The sequence below is a fragment of the Pipistrellus hanaki genome (genome assembly GCF_964339955.1).
Source record: "Pipistrellus hanaki genome assembly, chromosome: 16".
Lineage (NCBI taxonomy): Eukaryota > Metazoa > Chordata > Mammalia > Chiroptera > Vespertilionidae > Pipistrellus > Pipistrellus hanaki.
Window position 1 is genome coordinate 46,250,205 of NC_140518.1, and position 25,324 is coordinate 46,275,528.

A 25,324-nucleotide genomic window follows, 5' to 3' on the forward strand; every position below is an offset into this window, starting at 1 on the left:
GGGGAGTTTCAGTCTCAGCTTCAAACGCACAAACCCGCCCGCACAGCAGAGGAAGACGGGCCTGGCTGCGAGGAAGCAGGAAGCCGCCGGAGCCGCCGCCGGGCCGGCTCAGGATGGAGTCCGTGGCCCTGTACAGCTTCCAGGCCACCGAGAGCGACGAGCTGGCCTTCAGCAAGGGCGACACGCTCAAGGTAGGGGGTCAGGGTGGCCGCGTGGCCCACGTGGGGCGGGAGGCTGAGAACCGGGGTCCCAGGACAGTCCCTCCTTTGGGGGCCGGCCCAGCTTCTCCAGTCTCCGGAGCCATCTAGGAAGTGGGCGGTGGCTGTGACCCTCCTGTGGGGCCGTGGGGAGGTCCACGGAGACATGAGCGTGGTGTCTGAGGGGTTCCCAGGGAGGAGTTTGAGAAACCTTGGAGAGGTGGTGGTGGTGGTGGGGGAGGAGCAGGGGGAGAGGAGGAAGTCCTGGGAGAGGATGGTGCCGCGGACCTGTGGGTGAGGAGCTGTGATTTCGGGGTTGAGAACCAGCTCCCAGCAGCCCGGAGAAAGAGGTAGGCCCCACCACTGCCACTGCGTCTTGCCTGGCCTTTGTAAGGGACGCCTGCCTGCCAGGGCGGCCGGGCAGAGGGGTCTGTGGGCTCTCTCTGGCTCCTCAGACTGCTCAGGCGCTGGGTTCAGGAGTGGCCGTGCCAGGAGGCAGGTGCCAAGCTGCCATGCCCCTCCCGTCTCGAGTCTCTTCCCAGGCCACCCACCGCCCCCGCCCCGCAGCAGTGGGCATTTGACGAGATGTTCCGCCCTGAGCCTGGGCCCACCTTGGCCCAGCGCTTCCAGCGCGCCCTGTGGCCACCCTGTGGTCGCCAGCCCAGCCCAGCAGCGTGCCCGTGTCCCACTCCAGCTGCCCGAGGGGCAGGCTGGCCCCCCGGTGACTGAGCCGAGGCACAGGGTGCGTGCGACAGGACTTGTTAGAATGAGGTCCAGTTTGAACGTGTGTCCTTGACTCTAGGAACCGTCTGTCCCTGAGGCTGAAGGACTGGGGAGGTTGATGCTCCACACAAGTAACCACGTCCCCTGAGGACCCACCCCCGCCCTGTGCCTGGGTGCGGGCTCCTAGCACACCTGCTGGAGGCCCAGGGCGTGCGGCCCGGTGGGGACGGAGGCAGGCCCAGCACAGGCTGCCGAGGCCGGTCGGCGAGAGCCACGGCGGGCCTGGCTTGCCAACCTAAACCTAGGTGTGAGGACGGAGGACGGGGGCTCAGGGGAGTGGCCAGCAGTGGAGAGGGTGGGGCAGGGGTTCCCAAGGCCACTGTAAAGACTGTAACATCCCCACGCCCTGTCACCCCGATTCCTGTGCCCACCTTTCCCACCGCAGCATTAGTCATTTCCCACCGACCTTTGCTAGAGCGTCAGCCAGTTCCTGTCTGCTTCCGTCGGGTGCTGGCTGCTGAGCTCACGCTGGAGCCGCAGGGCACAGAATTGCGTGGCACACACAGGCTGTCACTAAGACAAGGGACGTGTCGAAGGAAGGAAAGGAGGGAGGAAGGAGGACAGGAGGGAGGGGGAAGGGAGGGAGGCGGAGAGGAAGGACCTAGTGTTAGCGGACACTGGGGTGCCTTCCAGTGGGACCCCCTCCCCCGTGGTGGAGGCCAAGGAAGAGGCCTTAAGCTCATAAAACGGGGGAGGAGTGAACAGGGCCACCTTCTCCTTCGCTCCCTCGACAAGCACTGTGGGGCGACTCTGTCCGGCTCGCTGAGATGTAGCCGGCACATAGGACGGTGCTGGTGGAGCGGTGCAGTGGGACCCGGTGCCCGTCTGTGTGTGCCACGTCCCGCCGTGAGCGGGGAGGGCAGCTCACCGCCTCCCAGCCACACGCTTCCTCCTGAGGACTTTTAAGACCGGCTCCCCTCACTGCTTTCAAACGTGCAGCAGAGTTACTAGCCGTGTCTCCATGCTGCACGCCACATCCCATCACTGATGTATCTTAACCGAGTGCGTGCCTTTGACCCCTTCTCTCTCACAAACACACACACACACACACACACAGGCACACCCGCTGCCTCTGGCACCCAGCAGTGGCTCTCTGCTGAGCCCCCGAGCACCTGCTCGCCCCGGGCACTGTCCTGCGTGCGGAGGGCACAGCGGAGCCCTGCCCTCCTGGGCCTGACAGTCCGGAGGCCGCTGACCCGAGGCCCAGCGGGCTGAGGAGTCGACACGGGAGAGGGAGCACAGCGATCACGGCCGGGAGCAGCGGCGCCTGCGTGAGACCTGGAGGAGGGGCAGGAAGCGGTGTGCCGGCCGGGCTCTGGCGGGGCAGACCTGGAGGCAGGCCGGGGCAGGACCTGCTCACACGGCGGGAGGACTGAAAGGCCAGCCTGCGGCTGAAGGCAGGGAGCGAGGAGGTCGATGAGGCAGCAGGCAGGGGGCAGGAGGCAGGGGGCAGGAGGCAGGGGGCAGGGGGCAGGAGGCAGGGGGCAGGAGGCAGGAGGCAGGGGGCAGGGGGCAGGGGGCAGGAGGCAAGGGGCAGGGGGCAAGGGGGCAGGAGGCAGGGGGCAGGAGGCAGGAGGCAGGGGGCAGGGGGCAGGAGGCAAGGGGCCGGGGGCAGGAGGCAGGAGGCAGGGGGCAGGGGGCAGGGGGCAGGAGGCAGGGGGCAGGAGGCAGGAGGCAGGGGGCAGGGGGCAGGAGGCAAGGGGCAGGGGGCAGGGGGCAGGGGGCAGGGGGCAGGAGGCAGGGGGCAGGGGGCAGGGGGCAGGAGGCAAGGGGCAGGGGGCAGGGAGGCAGGAGGCAGGAGGCAGGAGGCAGGGGCAGGAGGCAGGAGGCAGGGGGCAGGGGGCAGGGGGCAGGGAGGCAGGGGGCAGGGGGCAGGGGGCAGGGGCAGGGGGCAGGGGCAGGGGCAGGGGGCAGGGGCAGGGGGCAGGGTGCAGGGGCAGGGTGCAGGGGGCAGGGGGCGGGGGCAGGGGACAGGGGCAGGGGCAGGGGGCAGGAGGCAAGGGCAGGGGGCAGGGGGCAGGGGGCAGGGGGCAGGGGGCGGGGGCAGGGGACAGGGGCAGGGGCAGGGGGCAGGAGGCAAGGGCAGGGGGCAGGGGGCAGGGGGCAGGGGCAGGGGCAGGAGGCAGGGGCAGGGGGCAGGGGCAGGGGCCAGGGGGCAGGGGGCAGGGGGCAGGGGGCAGGGGGCGGGGGCAGGGGACAGGGGCAGGGGCAGGAGGCAGGGGCAGGGGGCAGGGGCAGGGGCCAGGGGGCAGGGGGCAGGGGGCAGGGGGCAGGGGGCGGGGGCAGGGGACAGGGGCAGGGGCAGGGGCCAGGGGGCAGGGGGCAGGGGGCAGGGGGCGGGGGCAGGGGACAGGGGCAGGGGCAGGGGGCAGGGGGCAGGAGGCAGGAGTGGGGCTGGACTCCTGTGAAGTGAGCTATGCTCAGAAAGGCTTCCTCAGCGATGCTTTAAGGTAACAAAGCCCTGAAGGGTCCCGGGTCCTGTCCAGGCAAGGGCAGGTGCAGGGCGCGAGCGGGAGGCACCTGATCGGTGTTTCTCTCGCACCCACGCTTCTCTTACTCTGTCTCTGAAAATCCATATTGATATGTTATTATTAACTTAATACGTTATTATTAAGATCATATTCAGAGTCTGTGCATTCATCCTTATTTTTTAACATGTTTTCTTCAATACTGTTTATCTTGACTCCTGAGATGTCTGGAGCTCCACCTCGCACTGGGGGGTGGCTTCCTGTGACTATAAACATGTGACTGTCCTGCTTCCTCCCCTGGTGGCTCTTTCGGAGCAGCAGCAGCAGCTGGGCGGGCGCTGGCCCCAGGGCCTGGCCCTTTCAGCCATCCACCCGCTTCTCGAGCGCAGTGTGGACCAGGCCCTGCACAGCCATGCCCACCGTCCCGTTCCACCCCCTCTGCCCCCCACCCTTCTACCCCCGTCCGGCCGCCGGGAGCCAGTGAGCAAATCTGTGCCCTCGCCTTGGAGAAAACCTCGGTGGCATGCTGTCCCGCCTGGACAAAGGGCCTCAAACACTCCCCGGAGCAAAGACCCCTCCTCGATGGGCCGGCATTTCTGGGGCCAAGGTGCCTGCTGCTCTGGCTGGAGGAGGGTGTGGTGGTGGCTGCACCCCATATCTCCAAGGGTAACCTGGTCTCCAAGACCCAGACTCCAGGAGCCTGGGGCCAACTTGGCATTTCCATGGGGAAGGCCAATGGCACCTGGGACCCTCCAGGCAACCCTGCCTGCCTGCTGCCCCACAGCCATTCCCCACAGCCTCAGGCCAAACCCTCAGAACTGTCTCAGTTCTCCCCGTTCTTCGCATATCTAACCACTTCCGGGCCTCTGCCCCACTGGCTGCCTCCTCTGCCCCACTGGCTGCTCCCTCTGTCCCACTAGCTGCTCCCTCTGTCCTGCTGGCTGCTCCCTTTGCCCCACTGGCTGCTCCCTCTGTCCCACTGGCTGCTCCCTCTGCACTGCTGGCTGCTCCCTCTGTCCCATTGGCTGCCTCCTCTGCCCCACTGGCTGCTCCCTCTGCACTGCTGGCTGCTCCCTCTGTCCCACTGGCTGCTCCCTCTGCACTGCTGGCTGCTCCCTCTGTCCCACTGGCTGCTCCCTCTGCACTGCTGGCTGCTCCCTCTGTCCCACTGGCTGCTCCCTCTGCACTGCTGGCTGCACCCTCTGTCCCACTGGCTGCTCCCTCTGCCCCACTGGCTGCTCCCTCTGTCCCATTGGCTGCTCCCTCTGTCCCACTGACTGCTCCCTCTGCCCCACTGGCTGCTCCCTCTGCACTGCTGGCTGCTCTCTGTCCCACTGGCTGCTCCCTCTGTCCCACTGGCTGCTCCCTCTGTCCCACTGGCTGCTCCCTCTGCACTGCTGGCTGCTCCCTCTGCCCCACTGACTGCTCCCTCTGCCCCACTGGCTGCTCCCTCTGCCCCACTGACTGCTCCCTCTGTCCCACTGGCTGCTCCCTCTGTCCCACTGGCTGCTCCCTCTGTCCCACTGGCTGCTCCCTCTGCACTGCTGGCTGCTCCCTCTGTCCCACTGGCTGCTCCCTCTGCACTGCTGGCTGCACCCTCTGTCCCACTGGCTGCTCCCTCTGCCCCACTGGCTGCTCCCTCTGTCCCATTGGCTGCTCCCTCTGTCCCACTGACTGCTCCCTCTGTCCCACTGGCTGCTCCCTCTGCCCCACTGGCTGCTCCCTCTGTCCCACTGGCTGCTCCCTCTGTCCCACTGGCTGCTCCCTCTGCACTGCTGGCTGCTCCCTCTGTCCCATTGGCTGCTCCCTCTGCACTGCTGGCTGCTCCCTCTGCCCCACTGACTGCTCCCTCTGCCCCACTGGCTGCTCCCTCTGCCCCACTGACTGCTCCCTCTGTCCCACTGGCTGCTCCTTCTGTCCCACTGGCTGCTCCCTCTGTCCCACTGGCTGCTCCCTCTGCACTGCTGGCTGCTCCCTCTGTCCCATTGGCTGCTCCCTCTGCACTGCTGGCTGCTCCCTCTGCCCCACTGACTGCTCCCTCTGCCCCACTGGCTGCTCCCTCTGCCCCACTGCTGCTCCCTCTGCACTGCTGGCTACTCCCTCTGCCCCACTGGCTGCTCCCTCTGTCCCATTGGCTGCTCCCTCTGTCCCACTGACTGCTCCCTCTGCCCCACTGACTGCTCCCTCTGCACTGCTGGCTGCTCCCTCTGTCCCACTGGCTGCTCCCTCTGTCCCACTGGCTGCTCCCTCTGCCCCACTGGCTGCTTCCTCTGCACTGCTGGCTGCTCCCTCTGTCCCATTGGCTGCTCCCTCTGCACTGCTGGCTGCTCCCTCTGCCCCACTGACTGCTCCCTCTGCCCCACTGGCTGCTCCCTCTGCCCCACTGCTGCTCCCTCTGCACTGCTGGCTACTCCCTCTGCCCCACTGGCTGCTCTCTCTGTCCCACTGGCTGCTCCCTCTGCCCCACTGGCTACTCCCTCTGCTCTGATGGCTGCTCCCTCTGTCCCATTGGCTGTTCCCTCTGTCCTGGCTGGCTGCTCCCTGTCCCATTGGCTGCTCCCTCTGCCCTGCACACTGTCGCCCACATCTCTCCACATCCGGTGCCTGTATTCAGGGTCTCGGGGAGGTGTTTCTCGGCCACCCCATCTGACCCCTGTTGCAAACCTCCCTGCCCCAGCCCTGCTGCGTCTCAGCCAGCGTCTCAGCTATGGTATGCTGCTGTTCCCAGACCACCTACTGCTACATTCTTACCTCGTTGACTTGTTTCCTTCCTTTCTAAACACTTTCCCCCGTTTTTATTGACTTTATTGGGTGGAACTGTTGAACAATATCGTGCAGGTCTCAGGTCACAGCTCCGCAGCACATCATCTGCACACTGTTCTGTGCTCACCAGCCCAAGGCAAGCCCTGTCCGCCAGCACTTATAGGCCCTCTACCTCCTCCCCACGGCCCCACCTCCTCCACGCCTTCCTTCCTTCCTTTCTCATTACCTTTACCGCCAGGAGGTGAGCTCCCTTCCCTGCTGTGTTGCTGGAGCATCACTCAGTGATGCTCAGGAAACAGCAGGTGAGCAGACAGCAGACTTCCTGTCAGGAAGGGCGAGCAGGAGGGGGGTGCACTGGTGAGAACCAGCCCAGGCAGATGGCCAGTGCCCAGGCACAGGAGGCCCGTGGCCGGGGGAGGGCCCTGCAGGGGAGGCTCAGGAGGAGGCCGTCGCACACAGGAATGCCATGTCTCTGAGGGTCTAGGTAGGGCTTCTGAACCACATTAACAGTAAGAACTCAGCTACTGTCCACAATGAGAACACCTCTGGGTCCTCAGAATGAAGATAACAGAAGGTAGAACAAGATAGCAATCGGATTAAATATTTTACATTCACACGTCTGCAGGACTTGGAGTCCGCAAGGCACGGCCACGCTCGGTGCAGGCGCGGCCGCACCCACTCCCCGGTGATGAACAGGCGGCGTGGCGAGGCGGGCAGACCGCGGGCTAGAGCCCCGGGCTCCAGGCACCTTCCTGGAATCTGTGCTTGAATTTCCTAATAAATTGCAAGACTTGTTTTGTTTTGTTTTCAGCAAAAGTTTTCCTGAGTCAGCCACCTGCTTCCTCTGTCCCGGGGCTGCTGCCCTGCCCCGGCTGCGGGCAGGAAGGAAGGACTCACAGCGCCCGGGGCGGACGAGGGTGCCAGCTGGCCTGGGTCAGGCTCGGGCTGGGCCAGGGAGTCCCTCCAGCGCTCCTGGAAGACCGCCTGTCCGAGCGCTGCCTCAGGCAGCCTGGCCAGTGCCCCTCGGGCAGTGCCCTCCCGGGGAGCTGCTCTCTGCCCCGTATTTCCACTCAGCAACGTCCCCACGAGGACCCAGCCACGTGGGGCCTGCTGCAGGACTAGCAGGAGAGACGCCCTCCCAGGCTTGGGACCGAGACTAACTGGGAGGGAGAGGGAGAGTAACCTGGCGAGCAGGGTCTCCCTGAAGCCAGCTGAGCTGGACCCCAGGCCGGAGTCCTGCCACTGTGTGGCCCTGCCTGCCCCTCCCATCTCGCCCCTCCTGCCTCCCCCGCTGCAGCCTGGCTCGCCCCCTCGGGGGCTGTTTCCCCCCATCTGTGAAGTAGCCCTGGGCTCTGTGACCTCAGACGGTTGTATGGAAATCAGGGCGATTGCCCAGAGAAGGGAGGGCTCTGGGGGCCTGGCCAGCGGGTCCCACAGCCACTTGACTGCTCACCCGCAGCGACTCCCACCCGATTCGGCTGTTTCGGTTCCTCTGGGCCACCTGTGGGTGCGGGGCCTCGGGCTGTGAGCCAGGAGCCAGTGATCCGAGCCGGCCAGGCATCAGTCTCACCCAGCCCAGCACTCTCCTCCCCTTGCTCCCAGGGCCTGAATGCACCGCCTCCTGCTGAGTGGTCACCCCGAATCAGACTGTGAGGGCGGTGTGAGTGCAGGCAACCCGAGGGGGCCCCCCCGCCTCCCGGGACGCTGGCCTTCCCCGGGCTTAGTGCTGGCAGGAACCTGTGGGACCCTGCGCTCCAGGCCAGCCCAGGGCCCAGGCTGCGGGGTCTGGGTGCCTGAGCCTGAGCCTGAGCCCAGCTGCAGCCCCGTCGGGGACAGGGACGCGGTGCCCCTCCTGGGACAGGCTGGCCTGGGCAGGGGCGCAGGACGGAGGAGTCAGGCCTGACCCCCCCCACCTGTGGCAGCCCCCCGTGGAATGCCCAGGACTAACGGGGACCCCGCAGGCGCTGAGCAGGGCTTCTCTCCAGTGGCTGATGTCTCTCCTCCTGCAGATCCTGAACATGGAGGACGACCAGAACTGGTACAAGGCTGAGCTCCGGGGCGCCGAGGGCTTCATTCCCAAGAACTACATCCGGGTCAAGCCCCACCCGTGAGTGGCCATCGCCCCAGCCCTGTAGCTTAAGGCACCCCCACACCCTGCCCTGTACAGCCGAATGTCCCCACCCGCCCAGCCCTGCGAGGTGGGAGTGAGGGGGCAGGGGAGTGTGGCGGGTGTGCCATTTGGGGCATAGGAGAGAGAGCAAGGCATTGGCCAAGTAGAACCTGGATCAGGCCGATGGGGCTTATGTGTGGGGCCCAGGGGTCCCAGGGCTGGACCTGCTGGCCCAGGGAGGACCTAGTCAGGCTCCCAGCATGCGCCCCGGCCCTGAGAATGGCGGGAGCAGGTCCCGCCCAGAACAGGCCTCAGTGGCCAAGACTCTGGAAAGCCCAGCTGCTCACTCAGCCAGTCGCCAGGTCCTGGCCAGCCTGCAGGGCCAGGGCAGAAAGCACAGGGGGCGGAGGCAGCACTGAGCAGCCCCCAGGAGGCATCTGGGGAGAAGTGCAGTGAGTGAGGCTGTGAGGGTGGAGTTAGCTCAGTGGAAAAAGAGAAGGCCGGTCAGGAGGAAGGTGCGAGAAACTGAGGGAGAGCCCGGGGGGGTGGGGGGGGCGGGGGAGGAGAGAGAGAGGAGGTCTGAGCAGGCGAGGGACTCAGTCAGCCGTGGAGGCCAGGGGCACGGCCAGGCTGGCGGGTCGGAGGGGAGGGCTGCAAGCTCGGGTGGGGCCAGAGCGTTCTCTCTTCCTCTGTCTCTGGGTTATTTCCCAAACTACCACAACCTCTGCTTCATGCGCTGGGCCAGGCCCTCGCACCCAGGGCCCCAGCCCGAGCCCAGCCCCTCCCAGGGCTGCAGCCCCCAGCGGACTCCAGGCCTGGGTCCGGGGCTGCCATCTTCCTGGCAGTAAAGGGAGAGCCTGAGGGAGAGACGGTGAGACCCCGCACAGGGCCAGCGGGAACAGGCAGGGTCCTGGCTGTGGGCTGGGGGGTCTCCAGGTGGCAGTGGGACCAGGCAGACCCGAGCCCGAGACCCATAGCTGCTGAGGAGTCCTGAGGGGGGGGGGGGGGTTGTCAAAGGTGTGGCCGGGGGCCAGGCCTGTCGGGCAGGCTGGGGTTGAGGCAAGGATGCTCCAGGCTGTGGGAGCGTGGAGTGTTCCAGTCCGCAGTGACCCTGGGCTCAGCTCTGGCTCTTGTCTGGACAGAGCAGGAAAGGGGTTCAGCCCACAACCCACCAAGGCCATGCCCAATTTTGTCCGTGGCTAACCGCAGCCCTGGCCCCAAAGCGGTGGGGAAACTCCAGCTCTGGGCCTGGCCCAGCCCATCAGGCCTCAGGGTGAGTGGAGGGCGGTGCAGAGGGGGTCAGGTTCCCCTAAAGCCCTGTGCCTCCCCAGGTCCACTTCCCCCTGAGCACCCAGCACCGTGCGCACCTGCCCCGGGTCCCAAGGAAAACTCCCAGAGGAGGAGCATGGCCTGCGGGGCCTCGAAGTTAGAGCAGAAGTTTGCCAGCGAGGACAGCAGGCAGACCTGCGCAAAAGATGCTCAGGGGGGAGGCGCAGGGGGGGAGGCGCAGGGGGAGCAGGCACAAGGGGAGGGAGGCACAAGGGGAGGGAGGTGCAGGGGGATGGCTGGAGCTGGCTCATGACAGCAGCAGCTGCAGGACACCCGCGTGCACTGCGGCACAGACAGGTGGAGAGGGCCAGTGGCTTGCTCAGGTCACTTGGCTGGCAGGAGGCACAGTGATCTGCAGCAGGCTGTGGGCCTGGGCTGTGGGCCTGGGCTGTGCTCCCAGGAAGGGCGGGGGGAGGAGGAAGCCCTTATGAGTAAGTCTGAGGTCAGGGACTTGCTGACCTCAGGGAGAGTCTGAGGTCAGGGACTTACTGTGATCTTCTCTGGCTGTTTCCATGCGGGTGAGCCTTCCATGCTAGGCGCCGGGTGGAGGAGCTGGCGGGGAGAGAACAGGCTCTGGGCAGTGAGGTGGGCTTGTTCAGCCGCCCCAGGGAGGGGCCCGGGACCAGCCGGTGCCCCCTGGTGGGCACACCCTTTGGGGCTGACAGCCGCCCACATGCTGACAGTGACCCTGGGCTGTCAGGGTTTGTGGTTTGTGGTTCTTTGAAGACACCAGGCCCTCAGGACATGCCCATGCGGAGCCCAGTGGGCCTGCACCTGTGTCCTGCTGGGCTTCCCCAGCGCCCTCCATGGCTAGCTCAGCCTCTGGCGGGGGCTGCGTCCAGGACCCCGACTCCAGGGACCCAGGCTGCGCTCCCCGGGAGTGGCCTGGCCATCCACATGCAGTGACCACGTCCCCGCCGCTGCTCCCGGGACGCCCGCTGTCTGGGGCAGCGCTGGGTCGGCACCTCGCTTCTGAGGTGTGGGCTCTCGTGGGGGCAGGGCCTGAGACCAGGGCGGCCAGGGCGTGGCTGTGGAGTGGGAAGGGGCGGGCAGGAGCCGGCGGGTGCGTTAGTGGGACCAGGGCAGCTGGAGAGGCTCAGGCTTTCAGGCGGGCAGGGCTGGGGCTGGCTGTTTGTCCACCTGCGCCTGGTCACCCGCCATCTCTGAGTGTGCCAGGCTCAGCACCGGGCCGAGCGTGCCAGCCCCAGGGAAGTCCTGGGACAGAACCCCAGTGCTGTTGCACCTGCCATCAACCTCGGTGGCCATGGTCCTACCAGGAGACTGGGTGCTCCGGCAACCGTTCCCACCCCTCCCCAACAACGAGGGGCTGAGACCTGGACTCCGAGGGGGGGAGCCAGGCCAGCAGAGGATGGAGTGGGGACAGGAATGGCCTGGAGCCCTGCAGCAGATGGGCAGCCTGAAAGAGAAGCTGGGTCCCAGCCTTTCACTCCCAGACCCTGAGGGTGGTGGGGACCTTGCAAGATTCTAAGCATTAATCAGGCACCTCCTGTATACCCAGTTCTGTTTGGGTAGCAGGAAGAGGGACTTGTACCTGGGAGAAAAGCCAGGTGGCCACAGTCTGTGCATCTGTGAAATGGGTATAGGCTGAGATCCTTCCTCATCAGATCAGAGCTGCTGTTGTTTTTGTCATTGTTTTTATTTTATTTTTTCACTTTTAAGAATCTGTTATTCAGCCCTAGCCAGCTTGGTTCAGTGGATAGAGCATTGGCCTGCGGACTGAAGGGTCCCAGGTTTGATTCCTGGTCAGGGCACATGCCCGGGTTGCGGGCTTAATCCCAGTGTGGGGCGTGCAGGAGGCAGCCGAGCAATGATTCTCTCTCATCACTGATGTTACTATCGATCCCTCTCCCTTCCTCTCTGAAATCAATAAAAAGATATATACATATATATAAAAAAAAAAAAAAAAAAAAGAGTCTACCATCTAAAACGGAAAAGCTCAGCTGGGTTGGCTGGGTTTGATCTCACCGAGGTCTGATGTTTCTGTATCCCTGATGGGATGTGTCTTCCCGGTCTGGTGGGAAGGGATTGGCCCCGGAGCCAGAAGGCTGGGGTGGGTTCCCACCTTCTCCTGCCACAGCACGTAACCTTGGGCTCGTTGCTTCATCTCTGTGCCTCAGGTTCCTCATCTGTAAAATGGGTGCAATGGGACCTCGTGCATTTCGGGACTGCTGTGAGGATGAGCGATGCTGGGCACTGGGCGCAGAGAAGGCGGCCGCCCGCCCCCACTGCCTCACCTGTCCCCTCTCCGCAGGTGGTACTCGGGCCGGATTTCCCGGCAGCTGGCGGAGGAGATTCTGATGAAGCGGAACTACCTGGGAGCCTTCCTGATCCGGGAGAGCGAGAGCTCCCCAGGGGAGTTCTCCATCTCCGTGAAGTGAGTTGTGGCCTGCGGGGGGCAGGCGGGGGGCGGGGGGCGGGGAGGCGGCCCTGAGCTGTGCCCAGGCGCTGGTCAGGCTCGCAGACGGAGGAGGCAGGAACGGCACCCGGAGAGGAGCAGCCAGCAGATGCCCGGCAGCTGACCATCGGGGGTGAGGGGAGGACAGCCCTCCAGGCGTGGCCGGGGCAGTGAGGACGGGCCTCCAGTGCCAGGCTGGGGGTCTGACAAAATTCTACGACCAGGAAGGGCCGAAGATTGGTCCTCAGGGAGGAAGAAGGTGCCGGTGGCTCATGTGATGGGAGCGACTAGGACAGGAGACCCCGGGCAGCAGGGCAGGCCTTCAGGATGTGCTCGGACGGGGGGACCTGACCGGAGCAGGGCCGCCGGGGCGGCCGGCATGTGTGGTTGACGTGGTGCAGGGAAGAACTCACCCGTGAGTCCAGGTGACTTTGCGGGACACTGATTGAAACTGGGCAGTGAGACAGGAAGGGCTGGGACAGAGGCAGCAGGAGAGCCGAAGGGGCGGAGAGGGAGACCTGCTCTGTTCACTAAGGAGTCAGAGAAAAGGGGCCAGGGAGACAGATCACATCGGAGGGTGAGCCGGGACGAGCTGCCGCTGCCCATTGCTCCCTGGTTGCAAGTCTTGTGGGTCCCGTGGAGCGCAGGGGCGCCCACCCGAGGGGAGGGAAGGCGGGGGCGCTCCTGGGAGGGAGAGTGCCGCTGGGTCCCTCCTGAGGGTTTATGGCTGGGCATTTAGGGGAGGTCCCAGGGGAGGGTCTTAGACTATTCACCAGCTTTCCAGGACTGTCCCTTCAGGGTCGGGGTCTCCACGGACTGGTAGGCGCCAGGGCAGGGGTCGCTGGTCACGGCCGCTGGCCCTGGTGCCGCCCCTGGATTCGCTGCTTTTCTGGGCCTGGAGCTGACATGCAGCTGAGGCCTCGCTGTGATCTCCAGGGAGGGGGCTTCCGTGCCCTGTGACCTGCTGGCAGTGCGCTCAGCTCTGTCTCACTTTCCCCTGTTTGTTCACCAAGGAATTTTCCCAGCTCCTTACTGTCCTGCCTCTCATCTGTATGGGGACATGGCAGAGAGGACGGACTCTGGAACCCGGCTGCTGGGTTCAGATTCCGGCTCTGCCACTTCCCGGCTGTGTGACCTTGGACAGGCCTCTCACCCACTCTGTGCTGGTTTCCTCCCATGTATAGTGAGTTATTGCAAGGATGAACTAAGTCGGTGTATCGGGAGCCATTAGAACAGGGCCTGGCATGGAGGCAGATGTCCGGCATGGGGGCAGCCGGGCACAAGGCCACATGGGGTGATGGGGGTCCAGGCTGGAAGGAGTGGGGTGGCGGGGTCAGGCCCTGGTGGTCTCTGTCCTCACATCTCCAGTGTCTGTGAGAGAGGGAATTTCCCTCCCTCCCCCTCTCAGTGCTCCTGGCTGGTCAGACAGTTAAAATGCATGAGATGGACTAACTGCAGAGAAATGATCAGATTCGTTCACATGTGCACAGGTGGGGGCCCCATAAGGAGAGGCGCCTGGAGTCAGACGGGGTTCAGGCTGAAGAGAAAGGAGGGCAGTGGTTTGGGACCTCACGGGCAGGAGGCGCTCATGTGGAGGTGGAGAGCCAAACTCTGGGCGGGGAGGTACCCGCCAGGCCGTGGCTCCCAGCGGCCCGGAGGCGGTGCAGGCCTCGCCGGTCCCTCTATCGTCACGCCCCCCACCCCCTGACCAGTCCCCTGTGCGACGCCATGCCTGGCCCGGGCCTCTCGGTTCTTTTAGGCAAAGGGAGCATCCACGGTTCCCCCGAGTCTTCTGTTTCTTAAAAATAACCAGTGGACATCCCCCAGGGGCCCTCTGAGGGCAGCCTCGCCCCCCCACCCCCGGGCCGGAGGGTCTGGATGCAGAAACTCGGGGCTGGGCCCTGCACCCCCGCTCACTGCGAAGAGGAGATGGCAGTGCCCGTGTGGCCGCCCAGTGGCCTCTGGACACGGTGCCGGGCGGGCCTTTGCATGGCTCCTGGAATTAGCTCCAATCCAAGTCACCAGCAAAGCAGGGTCCAGGGAAGTCACCGGGCGGCTCCCGGAGCCTGGGCAGCGGGAGGTGGGGGCTCTCCCAACCCTCCCCCTCCCCCACCCCCCACGCTCCCTCCTCCACTCACCAGTCAGGCGGCCTCCCCGCAGAGCCTCCCGCACTGACTCTTACGTCGGTGCATGCCGCGGAGCGGGTGCTGTGGAGGCTCACACCCACCTCTCAGCTCCTGGTGTGCCAGGCACGGAGGCGGGCCAGGGAGGGCTCCAACCCGGGTGGGGGGAGGGTCGGCACGCCTGGCCAGGGTGCTCGTGATGAATGAACAATGAACAGGGGGTGGGGGGAATTCAATGACAAGCGCATTCCACATGCTTGAGGAGGAGAGCGTGTGCAAAGGCCTGAAGGGAGGCATGGGCCCGGAGAGCAGGTTGGACCAGGAGACAAGGCAGGGCCTGGAGCCGGCACCGATGGCGGGGAAGGCCTAGGAGCCCCTGGGAGAAGTCCTGACCCCACCGTGAGAGCACAGGACTGCCGCCCTGCTGGCCGGTTTGCGCACCCACCACTCGTGGTGTCCTCCCCCAGGTTTCATCGCTGGGTCAGGGCTCCGGGGGCCGCTCCCACTCCCGGCCCCTCGTCTCTCATGGAGCCTCTCGGTGGTCCTTGCGGGATCGGGCGGCGATCAGAGGAGGAAACAGACTCAGAGAGCCCATGTGGCCAGGCTGTGGCTTTGGGCAGGAACCTGCGGCTGCAGAACCTGGCCCCGTGAGCCTGTTTCCTCACCTGTAACCCGAAGGTCTGCGTAGGGTGACGCCGAGCACAGAGTAGGTGCTTCATACCTGCCAGTGACAGCATCATCATCACACAGCCCTCAGAGGCCGCACGGGGCCCCGAGCCCTGCCCCAGGCCCAGGGCGGCTGGAGAAGGTGGTGGGGAGGTGGGCGCCCCATGCTCGCCTGGCTCCGCTCTGCCCTGCTGGCACCAGAGTCCCACTCTCCCCTGTGCTCCCTCATCGCTAACGGAGAGTCAGCAACAAAGGCCGTCCTGAGGTGGCGGCTGCAGACTCGGCCAGGGCATCCCCTCCCTCGCCGGGCGGCTCCCGGGCCTCTTGCCCCCTGTGTGCTGCCTGCTGCTTGCTCCTGCGGAGCTGTAAGCCGTCAGAGCTGGTTATGGCCTCGGGAGCCTTTACGAGTTTGCAGAGGGCTGTGCCCGCCCTGCAGGAGCGTGCCCGCAGGCTGGGCTGTGGCTGCGCACACTCACTCCGGCCGCCCGGGCTCCTCTCGTCAGTGAGAATCGGTTCCCCAGCGAGGGGTTTGCTTCCTCTTAGGTAGAGGTGCCCGGACTCAGTGTCCAGCCTGCCGGCCCCGGGTCCCTGAGCACCACGGCGTCGCCTGGCCCGGCCCCGGGATGCAGATACAAACAAATAGAGCAAAGCTCCCGTCCTTCGGGCTCTCGTTCCGCTGGGGTAAGGGACGGTAAACGAATGGCTAGTAAATCACAAACTCCTGGGAGGTGATAAAGACCTGCGAAAATGAAGCAGGAACGGTGTGTGTGTGTGTGTGTGTGTGTGTGTGTGTGTGGTTTTATACATGCAAAGACTGGGAGGAATTGACCCCAGAAACAGTTTACAGGTAAAACAAACCAACAACCAAAAGAACCCCTGAAGCTCAGAGAGGAGCAGTGACTTGCCCAGATCACAGAGGAAGGGAAGCAGAGCGGGTGCCCATCGGCCCTGTGCCCTGGCAGACTTATCTCCTCTGCCACCCCCTCCCCAGACCCACCGCCCAGCCAGGTCAGGGCGACGCTGTGCCGTGTCTGCGGCAGGGCAGGCAGCCCCTCCCAGGTCACAGAGGGAAACTGAGGCTGCCGAAGGCCAAGCCTAAAGGAGACCACCGGCGGGCAGTCAGCACCCAGCGCTCTGCCAGGCTGTGCTGTGACCGACCCGGCCCGTCTCATCCTCTGGCTACCACCGCCACCCTTGTGCTGCCGCCGCCGCCACCCAGCCAGAAAAACCCGCCTAGCAGGACTGGCTGCTGCTCGTGTCAGGCCTGACCTGCTCCTTGCGCTTTCCCACTGGCCCAGGTGCCGGCCCAGGAGCCGGCCCAGCCCCTCAGTCCCCTCGGGTCACATGGAGACAAACGCAGCCAGAGCTGCTCAGAGAGGGATGCGCACACCCAGTCACACAGCGGAGACAGCCGCCTGGCACCCACGGCCAGGACACAGGCACGTGCGGCCTAGGCACTGCCCGCCGTCCTGGACCCGCCGCGCTGGGCTCGGAGCCCTCGGCTGCCCTTCCGCTGCTGCTCGGACGGCTCGGACGGCAGGCCGCTGTGCTCAGCCCCTCAGCCAGGGCCTGCCTGCCCCCAGAGGCCGTCCTCTGCGTGCCCACCGCTCCCTGGGCGGGAGAGGGCATCCCGGGGATGGCTTCTCAGGCGCCTGGAAGGATGGCTAGGGCCAAGGCCAGGCAGAAAAGGAGGAAACGGGTTCCTGCCGAGAGTCAGCGGCGAGGCCCAGGAGCCCGGGGCTGGGCGGGAGAGACCGCCTGGTGCGCAGTCCGGGGGTCAGCAGAGGGGGAGACGGGCTGAGCCTCAGGGAGGTGTGTCACCGGTCAGGCTGGGCTGGCCCAGCAGCCCCCTGGCTGCAGGCAGGCCCCCTCTGGCCTGCTGTCCTCACAGGGACAGGCTCTGGGAGGGGTGGGAGAAGGGACGAGACCTGCCCTTCTCTGAGCACTACGCATTGAGGGCTCTTGAACTCTCAGGTTGGAAGGTTCTAGAATTCCTGGGTCTCTTGCCCTTTTCCCACATCTCATCTCTTGTTCTCCACTCCCTGACCCTCCTATATGCTCAGAGAATGCTGCTTGTTTTTAAAATTTTTTATTGATTTTTTTTTTTTTTTTTTTTTTAGAGAGAAAAAGAGGAAGAGGGAGAGACAGAGAGAGTAAGAGAGAGAGAGAACATCAGTGATGAGAGAGGACATCAGCTGGCTGCCTCTTGCATGCCCCTACCTTGGATTGCACCTGTGACCCTGGCATGTGCCCTGACCCGGAATCTAGCCACAGCCTTTCTAAGCCGCACCGGCCAGGGAAGGATACTTGGTTCTGAGTAACTTTCCAGGTAACAAGATAACCTTCAAACACCAAAATGTTCCAAGCTGTGGCCAATGGAGGTTGAGATCTTTTCAGCCCACCACCCCTCGCCTGCCCCCACCCGGAGGAGGGCCATTGTGCTGGCGCCTCCCACGGGTCCAAGGCAGGCTCTGCCTCTGCCCGGCCCTCAGGCCTGCTCCCGGCTCCTCACCCATCGCTCAGAGGGACGGGCGCCAGGAAGTCACCGGCAGCGGCTGCTTCAGGGAGGGTTGTGGCCCCGGCCACTGCAGGTCAGAGGCAGGAGCACCGTCCAGACGTCTGGGGTTCAAGGCCATTGCTCGCACGGTCAGAGCCTCAGCGTTTTGGCCTCAGTTCTGTGGTGGGAACGGACTCGATTGGGGCTGGGCCTGCGGCAGGGCTGTGCGCCTGGAGGCCGAGCCGCAGCTGGCAGCCCGGGAGGCTTCAGCAGGCTGACAGCCATCGCCTGGCCAGCCGCTCTCATTGGCTCCCCCGCAGGGGCTGCCCACCTCCCGCCCGGGGCCGTCTGGGTGGCTCGTCGGGGCTTCTCAGAGGCGGGGCCCTTGAGCCGGGGCCTGAGGCAGAGTCGGAGTCTGGCTGGAGAAGAACGAGGAGGGACCAGGATGTGCAAAGCTGGGGTGTGCTTCCAGGTGGACGGAGAGGTGCTGTGTGTTTTGGACCCTTGACACGGGCAGGTCGGGGACACCCCCTCTGCCCTCTGCCCCCCACACCGCGGGGCATTTACCCTGCACAACTCTTCATCTTCAACCTAACAAAGCAGCCACCAGGATGTGGGGGGCGAGCGGCAGGCAGGTGGGCAGCGAGCAGGTTGGCAGCGCGGGACAGACTCGCGCTCCCGTCCGGCCTGAGACCTTGGCGTGCAGGCGCCTGGACAAACCCAGGCCGAGGGCTACCTGGCTGTCAGTGTGCTGGATCCAAAATCGTTTAGCAAAACTGAAATTCAGAACCCGAGATGTTCTTTTCTTTTTATTATCGAGTTTCCAGACAGTATTTAGTTCTCCTCTAGTCGCAAACAAAATGATAGCACGGCTCCCTCCCAGGCCGCCCTGCCGGTGCACACACCGGGCCGTGCCCAGAAGGCCCCCAGGGCCGCCCGGTGGGCACCGGCACAGCCAGGGGCCCAGGCCCCCAGTGCTCTGTGGGGAGTGCCGGGCCCCCTCCACGGGGCAGGGGCGGACCCGGAGCCCCGGAGCAGTGAGCTGGGTGCGGCCAGTGGAGCTGGGCGTGGAGGGGGGAGGGTGCCCCGCTTGGCCAGGCGGAGAGGACAGCGGGCGCGCCTCCTGGGGCCACAGCCCAGGCAGGACGCGGAGGAGTAGTTCTGGACGTGGCGTGACGAGATCTGGGACGCGATTGTCACAATGGGACCAGCATTCCTGCTGCTGCTGCTGCTGCTGCTGCTGCTGCTGCTGCTGCACAGTGATGACCAGTTGGGCATGTGTGTGACATGTAGGAGCTCAGATGTGGCCCTGCTCTGGCCAGGTGCTGGCTGCATGTGGGGCCTTGGTTTCCCGCAGCAAAATGGGCCGTTTGCTCCTCCCCACCCGTGCGCGCCTGGCCGCCTGCAGCAGGGGGGAGTCACGGTGCCCACTCCTGCCGTCCTGACCCACCAGCATCTCCCTGGCCCCACTGGCAAGTCCTGTCCCGGCCTGAATACGCACGAGTGGGAGGCCCTGGGCAGGCCCCGCCCCTCCGGCCAGGCAGAGCAGCCCCGCCCCTCCGGCCAGCTGGGAGAGCTCCGCTCTGAGTGAGGAGAGTGAGAGGATGTGGTGGCTGGGCTTGGGCTGGGGGGCTGGAAGAGGGCGGGGGCGAGAAGAGGCCGCTGATTGCATCAGAGATTATAGAAGGAAAGGGGCTGGACTAGCCTAATATTGAGTCTTGGTGTTAAGATTTTGTCCTGAGGACAATGGGTAGCCATGGAAGGCTCTTTCTTTTTATTATTAAACTATTCAATAGAAGCCCGGGGCACAGATTCGTACACTGGTGGGGTCCCTCAGCCTGGGCCTCGGGGATTGGGCTGAAACCGTCTCTCCGACATCCCCTGAGGGGTCCTGGATAGCGGGAGGGTGGTTCTCGGGTTCTCAGCAGCTCCTGCATTGAGTGTCTGCCCCTGTGGTCATTGTGCATCATAGTTACCGGTCCGGTGGTCAGAGGTTTGCTTAGCCTTCTATGTATATAGGCTAGGGGCATTCGTGCAAGAATAGGCTTTTCTTCCCCCCCTGCCGGCACTGGCTTCCCTCTGGCACCCGGGACCCGGGCTTCCCTCCAGCCACCAGCACCCGGGACCCGGGCTTCCCTCGCAAAGGGAGGCCCTGCCCACCCACCACCCGCTACAGTCCAACGGTCAGTGGCCTGGGCCTCCCTCTTTGGGGTGATCGTGGAACCCCCCAATTGATTGCCTCGTCAGCCAGTGGCCTGAGCTCCCTCTGCGGGGGATCCTGGGGTGATCATGGGGCGATGGCTGGGCCCCCCAACCAATCACATTACACCCACCTTGGCTGGGCTGGTGCCAGATGGTTATCTGGATGGTGGTTCCGCTGTTCGGCCATTCGGTCGATTTGCATATTATGCTTTTATTATATAGGACTGACTGGGTGACATTGATCACCATGAACATGTAGGTTTCTGTGTCACAAAGATCTCTATAGTGCACTGTGTGGCCGCCACCCAAAGTCGAATCTGCTGTCCACACAGAAGTATATTCCACACCAGGGCCTCAGGTGGGTGTGGGTGGGAAGGACAGCAGCACCCAACATGCCTAAGCTCCCCTCCCACCCACAGGCTTAGGCCTGAGTCAGAGCCGCCTGAGGATTTGCTCCTTAAGTAACTGCAAGAGCAGGGAGGGGACGCAGCGGGAGGAGAAGGGAAGGCTGAGCGGGATGTTATAGAGCAGAAATGGCCCTCGCTGCCCGAGGGGTGCTCAGTGGTTAGAGCGCCAGCGGGGCACAGGTTTGATTCCAGTCAAGAGCATGTACCTGGGCTGCAGGCTCAACCTCCAGCCCACATCGGGAGGCAACCAATCGATGTGTCTCTCTCATATCGATGTGTCTCTGTCTCTAGCCCTCCCTCCCACTCTCTCTAAAAACCCATAGAAAACTGTCCTCAGGTGAGGATTAACAAGCAGAGAGAGGAAAATGCGCTCAGAGAAACCTATGTCACGGTGCCAGGAGCCACGACCAGCATTTTCTGAGCACTGAGCCGGAGGCAGGAGGTGTCAGGAGGAAACGGAGGGTCAGGGAGTGACTTGCCTACAGTCACAGCAAGAAGATGCCAGGTCCCGGGTCCACCCCGTATGGGCCAGGGGTGCTCCCGAGGTCTCCCATGGAGCCTGGCGGGACGCCCGGCCTGCCCTCCCTCCTGCACCGTCTGAGCCCGGGTCTCACCAGGAGAGAGGAGGGCTGGGCCCAGGGTGAGAGGGGGGACGCAGGGCCATGCTGGGCTGGAGCGGTCCTGGCCGTGGACCCAGCCCAGGTGACCATGTCCTCCCCTGCAGCTACGGGGACCAGGTGCAGCACTTCAAGGTGCTGCGGGAGGCCGCGGGCAAGTACTTCCTGTGGGAGGAGAAGTTCAACTCCCTCAATGAGCTGGTGGACTTCTACCGCACCACCACCATCGCCAAGAAGCGCCAGGTCTTCCTGCGGGACGAGGAGCCCCCGCTCCAGGTAGGTGGGCGGGCCGGGCGGGCGCCCCGCTGTGTGCAGGGCCACGGCACCTGCTGGGCCAGGCCCCTGGCTCCCGCATGGGAGGGGCCGGCCAGGGTGTGAGGTTTCTTCTGGTGTCGCTGCAGGGAAACAAGCAAGGCTGCGAAGGAGAGGGGGGAAAAGGGAGGAACAGACTGGCAATTCCCTGGGCAAACCGTGGCTGGCACACAGTAGGTGCTCAATAAACGTTGAATGGCTGAAGGTACTGACACCTACTGAGCCTTCCGAGAGCCACGCACTGGACTGGGCTCTGCTCTGAGCTTCCCTGTCCGCGCCATGCGGGTGAGGCCGCCGAGGGAGCAGAGTGATGTGACTCACAAGGCGCCGGCCGGTAGCTCAGTCCTGCTTCCTGCCCAGAGGTGCCGGCCTTGGGCGGGGGTGGCAGCGTGGGTGAGGTCCTGGCCAGACACGGTGTGTGTGGCGGGGGCTGGCCAGCCTGTGTCCTCGCTCGCGATCCCAGCAATTTGCCAGCCAGCCTTTCATCAGGGGCTCGAGGCCAGCTCTCATCAGGATGACACACGCGCTAATGGGGTTTTAGCCCCGGTGTGCTTTTCCTGGGGGAGGGTGGGGTGTTGGCCAGGCCTGGGCTGGAGGCAGGACCCGCGACAGCCCCGCGGAGCCCGGCTCTGCAGAGGGAGGAGGTGGTGGATGCTGCGGGAAGCCCGTCCTCCTATTCCTGGGCCCCAGCTGCCTTGCCCGGCGCGATGTCAGGGCCAGCTCCTCCCTCTCCTGGGCCTCCGTGTGCCCTCTGTCCCAGAGCGTGTGCCCTGGGATCTGACATTCTGGGAGTCAGCAGTGCCTCGGACATGCCCCCCACCCCCCACCCCGTTTGCCCCCTGCTCCACCGGGAGGCTCCGCCTCCGCAGCCCGACCTGGGTCAGATCAGCCCGAGCCTCCTCTGGGCCTCTGAACCCCAGACCTTCAGCCCCCTCGCCGCCCGGGCCAGCTCTGACTCTGAAGAGTGTGAGCTCCCCACTCCCACCACTTCCCCGGGCCCCGCCCCGGCATGGCCTGCCCTGTGGGGAGATTCCAGAGCTGGCGCGGTCTCTCGGGACCCACCGCCTCCTCCTTCCTGGGCAGAGAACTGCTCATTACAGCCGGTGCCGATCCTATCGCCGTCCTGCCGGGCCTCCTCCGGGCTGGGAGGAGGTGCCCTGGTGTCAGGCTGAGAGCTCCGGTCCAGGTGCCATTCGAAGGCGGGGAAACTGAGTCCCACAAAGGGCGGGGACTTAACCAAGGTCACCCCAGAGTGTGGGGACTTAACCAAGCTCACTCTGGGGCGCAGATGGGACTGGAGGCCAGGCCCGAGAGCTGGGGCAGCTCGAAGTGACGTCTTTTCTCCCAGAGCCTGGCCGAGGGCAGCAGCAGTCACATTACCGGCCGTGTGTGACCCCGGTGGCCTCGGGGCCTGGAGTCCAGTCATCACGGCTGTTGCACAGCCAGGGAACTGAGACCCCGGCCGCAGGGACTGAACCCCCCCTCCCTGAGGCCAGGCTCGGTCCCAGCGGAGCCCAGGACAGCGGGGCTCCGGGGAGTGGGGTCTGTGTGGTGGCCGTGTGGATAGGAGGGTGGGGGCGGGCAGCAGGAGGCCCATGCGGGTGGCCATCCCAGTGACCTCAATTCTGCCTCGAAATCATTGCCCTTCCCGACCACAAATCATTGCCCTTCCCGACCAGCAAATCCCTCCTCTCTGGCCTCTGAGGCCCACTGACACCGCTCTGCTTGCAGCCGCCGCGGGCCAGCTTCGCCCAGGCCCAGTTTGACTTCTTGGCCCAGGACCCCTCCCAGCTCAGCTTCCGCCGCGGCGACATCATCGAGGTCCTGGAGCACCTGGACCCGCACTGGTGGCGAGGCCGGTTCTGCGGGCAGGTGGGCTTCTTCCCCCGGAGCTACGTCCAGCCCGTGCACCTCTGACCGGAGCAGGCTGGGCCGAGCCCGCAGACCACGGCCACAGGACTCTGAGTCCAGAGAGACCGTGGACGCCCCTCCGGGCCCCGGGCTGGGCCCAGCCTCGGTAGGGACGTGGCCTCTGACGGCCCAGCCCAGCCCACTGTTCCACATGAACCCAGGGGGCCGCCCGGGTGCCACAGCCACACAATGTGCAGTGCCCGCCGAGCAAAGCGCTCCCGGTTCCCGCACTGGTCACCAGCACTGTGACACCCGCCAGTGCCCCACCCCCTGGGCCCGCCCGCCCCTCCCTCTAAAGGACCCCGAGGTGTTGGCTAGCGGGAGGTGGCTTCAAGGTGAGGGACGGCGCGGGCACTGCACCCCTGGTGGCCTGGCTCATTGGACAGACCTGGTGGAGACCAGCTTCTCCGGAGCCCGCCTGGGCCCCCCGACGCCGCAGTGAAGGCAGTGGGGCAGCTGCTTCTCACAACGGTCAAGGCCTGAGGGGCGAGCCCTGGACACAGCCACCGAGGGAGCTCAGTTCAGGCCCAGGCTCTGCCCAGGCCCAGGAGCCGGGAGGACCTGTGGGCCAGGGGGAGCAGGGCCTGGGCTGGACTCGGACGCCCAGCAGCATGGGGGGCTGCCTGGGGGGCCCCAGTGGGAGGATGAAATGTGCCCCCAGCAGAGGGTTACTAGGCCACGCCTGCCCGGAGTCTGGGCACCTTTGGGAGCAGGAAGAGGGGGGAACTCGGAAGCAGCTGGGATGCCAGGCTGGGGGGGGGGGCAGTGAGCAGGGGGGCCCTGTGGCCCTGGAAGCAGATGGACCAGTGGGGGGCTCTCCCTCCACCCAGGGGGCCTGACACCTCCAGGCCCCCAGCTCTGGCGACGGCGCTGCTCCTGCCCTGGACCCACGAATGCAGAATAAACACAGTAACACAGGGCGGGATGTCCATGGAATCCCAGTTCTTGCCAAATGACGACCATTGTTCAAGTGTCACATTCTCTTCGCCCACCCCTCCCTGACGGTTCAGGCTCCCGCCTGCGGCCGGGCCGCCCCGGGCACGGATCCGCCACACGCCCGGTGTCCTCAGCAGGGAAGGGGCGGTCAGGGCCGGCCACGTCAGGCGAAGTAGGCATAGAAGAAGATGTTGACGCACATGAGGAGGATGGCATTGAGGCCACAGACCCGGGCCCAGAAAGCTTGCTTCTGGGAGCCACCTGGCACGGGTGGGAGAGAGAGGCCGCTGAGTACCTCGGGGCCACCCCAGGGCCCGGTGGCTCCGAGGCCCAGCCCCAGGGAGGGCGTGAGAGGGATGCCCGGGGTCATGGGCGTACCTGTTTTGGCTCCTGGGGGCAGGTCCCTCCTGAGAGTCCACCAGGTGAGGTTCTGGATCTGCAGGGAATGGGAGGGATGGGGTGACAGGACGGGAGGGTGTGGGGGGCTGGGAGGGGACCCAAACAGGACCAGGGCTCAGTGACGAAAGAGGGCAGCTGAGTGCCAGAAGGGCCAGGGACCAGGGCTGGGTCCAGAGCGGGGGAATTCTTGAGCCAGAGAACTGGGACTGGGTCAGAAGTTGGAAAGGGGCAGAGCCCGGGGGGTGGGGGGGCAGGCTTACCTGCGGCCCGGGGGGTGGGGGCGTCAGCAGGCTGCCGGCCACAACCACGGCCCCGCTGAGCGCGAAGAGGGCCACGGCGAAGTGCAGGTAGTGGATGCTGCCCAGCACGGCAGGCCGCGTGTCCGGGGCGCCGCAGGGCAGGGCCGGGTGCAGGAACTCCAGGACCAGCCTCGTGGCGCCCACCGCCAGCCCGACCATCAGGCCCCAGAAGGCGCCCTGGGGAGGCAGGGCAGCGGGGCCGCTGGGTGAAGGCCCAGAGGCGATCCTACCGGGGCACCCATCCCAGGGGGACCCAGAAAGAGCCGCCGACCGGCCCCACCCGCTCTCCTCGCACCAGTTCTCCTCACACCCGCCCGCTCTCCTCACATCCGCTCTCCTCACACCCGCCCGCCCTCCTCACACCCGCCCGCTCTCCTCACACCCACCCGCTCTCCTCACACCCACCCGCTCTCCTCACACCCGCTCTCCTCACACCCACCCGCCCTCCTCACACCCACCCGCTCTCCTCACACCTGCTCTCCTCACACCCGCTCTCCTAGCACCCGCTCTCCTCACACCGGCTCTCCTCACACCCGCTCTCCTCACACCCGCCCGCCCTCCTCACACCCGCTCTCCTCACACCTGCTCTCCTCACACCCGCCCGCCCTCCTCACACCCACCCGCTCTCCTCACACCCGCTCTCCTCACACCCGCTCTCCTCACACCCGCTCTCCTCACACCAGCTCTCCTCACACCCGCTCTCCTCGCACCCGCTCTCCTTGCACCCGCTCTCCTCACACCCGCCCGCTCTCCTCACACCTGCCCGCTCTCCTCACACCAGCTCTCCTCACACCAGCTCTCCTCACACCCGCTCTCCTCACACCCACCTGCTCTCCTCACACCCGCTCTCCTCACACCCACCTGCTCTCCTCACACCCGCCCGCTCTCC

At 65.3% G+C, this 25,324-nt stretch overlaps 2 protein-coding genes across 3 annotated transcripts in view; one reads left to right on the plus strand and one right to left on the minus strand.

Annotated features, from left to right (window-relative positions):
• GRAP (GRB2 related adaptor protein) lies at window positions 1–23,257 on the plus strand. The gene is made up of 5 exons (XM_084861603.1): window positions 1–191; window positions 8,221–8,318; window positions 11,923–12,045; window positions 20,686–20,854; window positions 22,622–23,257. Exons 1-5 carry the CDS (start codon window positions 114–116, stop codon window positions 22,805–22,807), a joined length of 654 nt encoding a protein of 217 aa, XP_084717729.1. The 5' UTR covers window positions 1–113; the 3' UTR covers window positions 22,808–23,257.
• Window positions 23,258–23,722: 465 nt separating this feature from the next.
• Window positions 23,723–25,324, minus strand: part of SLC5A10 (solute carrier family 5 member 10) — a gene marked incomplete at its 5' end in the record, with an annotated part of 66,859 nt that continues 65,257 nt past the window's right edge. The window contains 3 exons of one of the 2 annotated variants that reach the window (XM_084861525.1): window positions 23,725–23,998; window positions 24,116–24,173; window positions 24,397–24,612. In XM_084861525.1, coding sequence (XP_084717651.1) covers window positions 23,901–23,998; window positions 24,116–24,173; window positions 24,397–24,612 — 372 coding nt within the window. In that variant the 3' untranslated portion in view covers window positions 23,725–23,900. Of the gene's footprint in view, window positions 23,999–24,115; window positions 24,174–24,396; window positions 24,613–25,324 lie in introns of both variants that reach the window. The other variant, XM_084861526.1, reaches the window with a different exon arrangement.